This window comes from Penaeus vannamei, chromosome 10 (genome assembly GCF_042767895.1).
Source record: "Penaeus vannamei isolate JL-2024 chromosome 10, ASM4276789v1, whole genome shotgun sequence".
Classification (NCBI taxonomy): Eukaryota; Metazoa; Arthropoda; class Malacostraca; order Decapoda; family Penaeidae; genus Penaeus; species Penaeus vannamei.
The window spans coordinates 16,903,975-16,905,975 of record NC_091558.1 but is presented as its reverse complement, the minus strand read 5'-3'; the positions used below and the strand labels follow the sequence as shown (position 1 = coordinate 16,905,975).

The 2,001-nt window shown below is 40.8% G+C and overlaps 1 protein-coding gene across 1 annotated transcript in view; it reads right to left on the bottom strand.

The window, feature by feature from the left end:
* LOC113821848 (uncharacterized) overlaps window positions 1–1,427 on the bottom strand; it is a 2,032-nt gene extending 605 nt beyond the window's left edge. The window contains exons 1-2 of the mRNA XM_027374373.2: window positions 1,320–1,427; window positions 1–520 (exon numbers count right to left, since the gene is read on the bottom strand). The exon at window positions 1–520 is cut by the window's left edge and continues 605 nt beyond it. Of these exons, the coding sequence (XP_027230174.1) occupies window positions 1–510 (510 nt within the window). The 5' untranslated portion in view covers window positions 511–520; window positions 1,320–1,427. The remainder of the gene's footprint in view (window positions 521–1,319) is intronic.
* Between the last annotated feature and the right edge of the window lie 574 nt (window positions 1,428–2,001).

The window sequence follows — 2,001 nt, the reverse complement described above, 5'->3', positions numbered from 1 at the left end:
GTCTTCACGGCCTCTCCGCGCTCCATTCCGCCTGGGACTCGGTGATCTTTCGCGTCTGCCTCTGTTCCACTCTTGGAAAAATTCTCTCCGTGGGTGCTGCACTGTATCTTGAAATCCATTTACATAATAAGGGACGTTTTCATGGCTCCTTCGCTCGTGCTGGCGGTCAAAGGCGGCCTGGCGTCTCTCGTGGTCGCGAAGCTGCCGGTACTTTTGCCTGGTTTTGATGTCCTGCATTTCGCGAATGCCGGAGGTGTACGAGAACCCGAACTCTTTCTGGAGGTCATGCTCTTCGCGTTGACCGCGAGCGACCTTTGTTTCCTCGAAGGGTGAGTCATACCTACGTCCTCTCACCCTCTCCTCAGGGGCATAGTATTGCGCTTGCTGTGCGTGTCTAGGGTAGCGTCTCTGAGGGTCGCGGTAATAAGGGCCTTCGTTCCAGTCTCGGGGAGGGTAATCTTGCCAGACGCCAGCGGGCCTCTCGCGCGCGTACCCGAAGCCTCGTTCCATCACGATGGACCTGAGAATGAAACCGAGGCAGTTATTCCACTTTCGAAGGCAAGGCGGAAGGAAAAAGTACGTAGACAGTCAGGACAGAACTTAGTACATTCTAATTAATCTAACCTAATAATTTGGTATTGTATCTTGATTCAATAGGAGAAAATATCTTCATAACAGACAACTGATTGCTTGACTTTAAAAATTGCTTTATTATCTCCAGTAATTTCACGGTATTTATCAGTATCATTGATCTTTATCTTATAAATTTACAATACTGATTAATGTCTTATGCCGTATCAGTGTATCTCTAAAGGCATTTCTAAGAATGAGTGCTTATCAGGTGCTTCTTTCGCTGCATTTGAGTGCAACCAAGACCTCGAACTGTGGACTTGAGCGTCGAAGGAAAAACTTCGGTTAACGACCAAATACGTGATAGATTCCTCCTCCTTTTGAAAGAGGATATTATATGCAAATTGGATTTCTTACTCGGTTGGTCTCTTATTCTTTGTTAGTTTCAATATTTTATAACAGTATTTTTGATGTTCTAATATAATTTTGCTCTCAGTTGCGACATTTTTATGGCTATTTGTTAAATATGTTATGGTTATTTTATAAATACATACAAATAATGTTACTCATTGATACCATTTCATATTATCACAACCATATTAATATTGTATTGCTACTGCATTAATTTCTAAGATATGGAGAGAGAAAAAATCACGATACCGCCTCAGAAATATTCGGAAAAATAAACAATTACCACGAAGAGCAATGTGAAAAAAGACCTTGTTTTAGCAAATGAGACAAGCGCTTACCGAGTGTGTACTTGGGTCCCTGACAGATGTTCCGCTCAGGGTTGAAGCCACGCACAAACACACGCTCGCGCAGTCAGTCAGGTAGACCTCTCTTGTGTACATGAATCCACCCCTGATAAGATAAGTTGCATTTTTACATTGTCCTCCTCGTACCACTCTGTGGTGTTGCCGCGGCAGAGTGCGAGGGAGATAGTGGAACGAGGATTAGGAATGGGTGGGGAGCTAATAACCTTGTTTTATAGGCCTATTCGTTTTTGTGTTTTTCAGCGCATAGAGATGCGCTGTGGATTCCTGTGAAACATTGACTGATTTCCGTAATGTATTCCGAGCGGGATATATATGTACTATGCTTGTATCTGCATTGCTCTTTATCTGTCTATCTAACTCCATCTCTATCTGCGTGTGTGTGTCTGTTCATACACATACACACACACACACACACACACATATATATATATATATATATATATATATATATATATATATATATATATATATATATATGTGCATTTTCATTTACATGCACATATATATATAGATTCCTTAAACCATGAAATAAGTAAATGGATGAATAAAAACTATGGAACAAGAAGCAAAATAGCGCTCACAGGTGGTTAAGAGATTAGCAGAGCATAATGATCATCCAAAGATGATGAGTTATATATATATATATATATATATA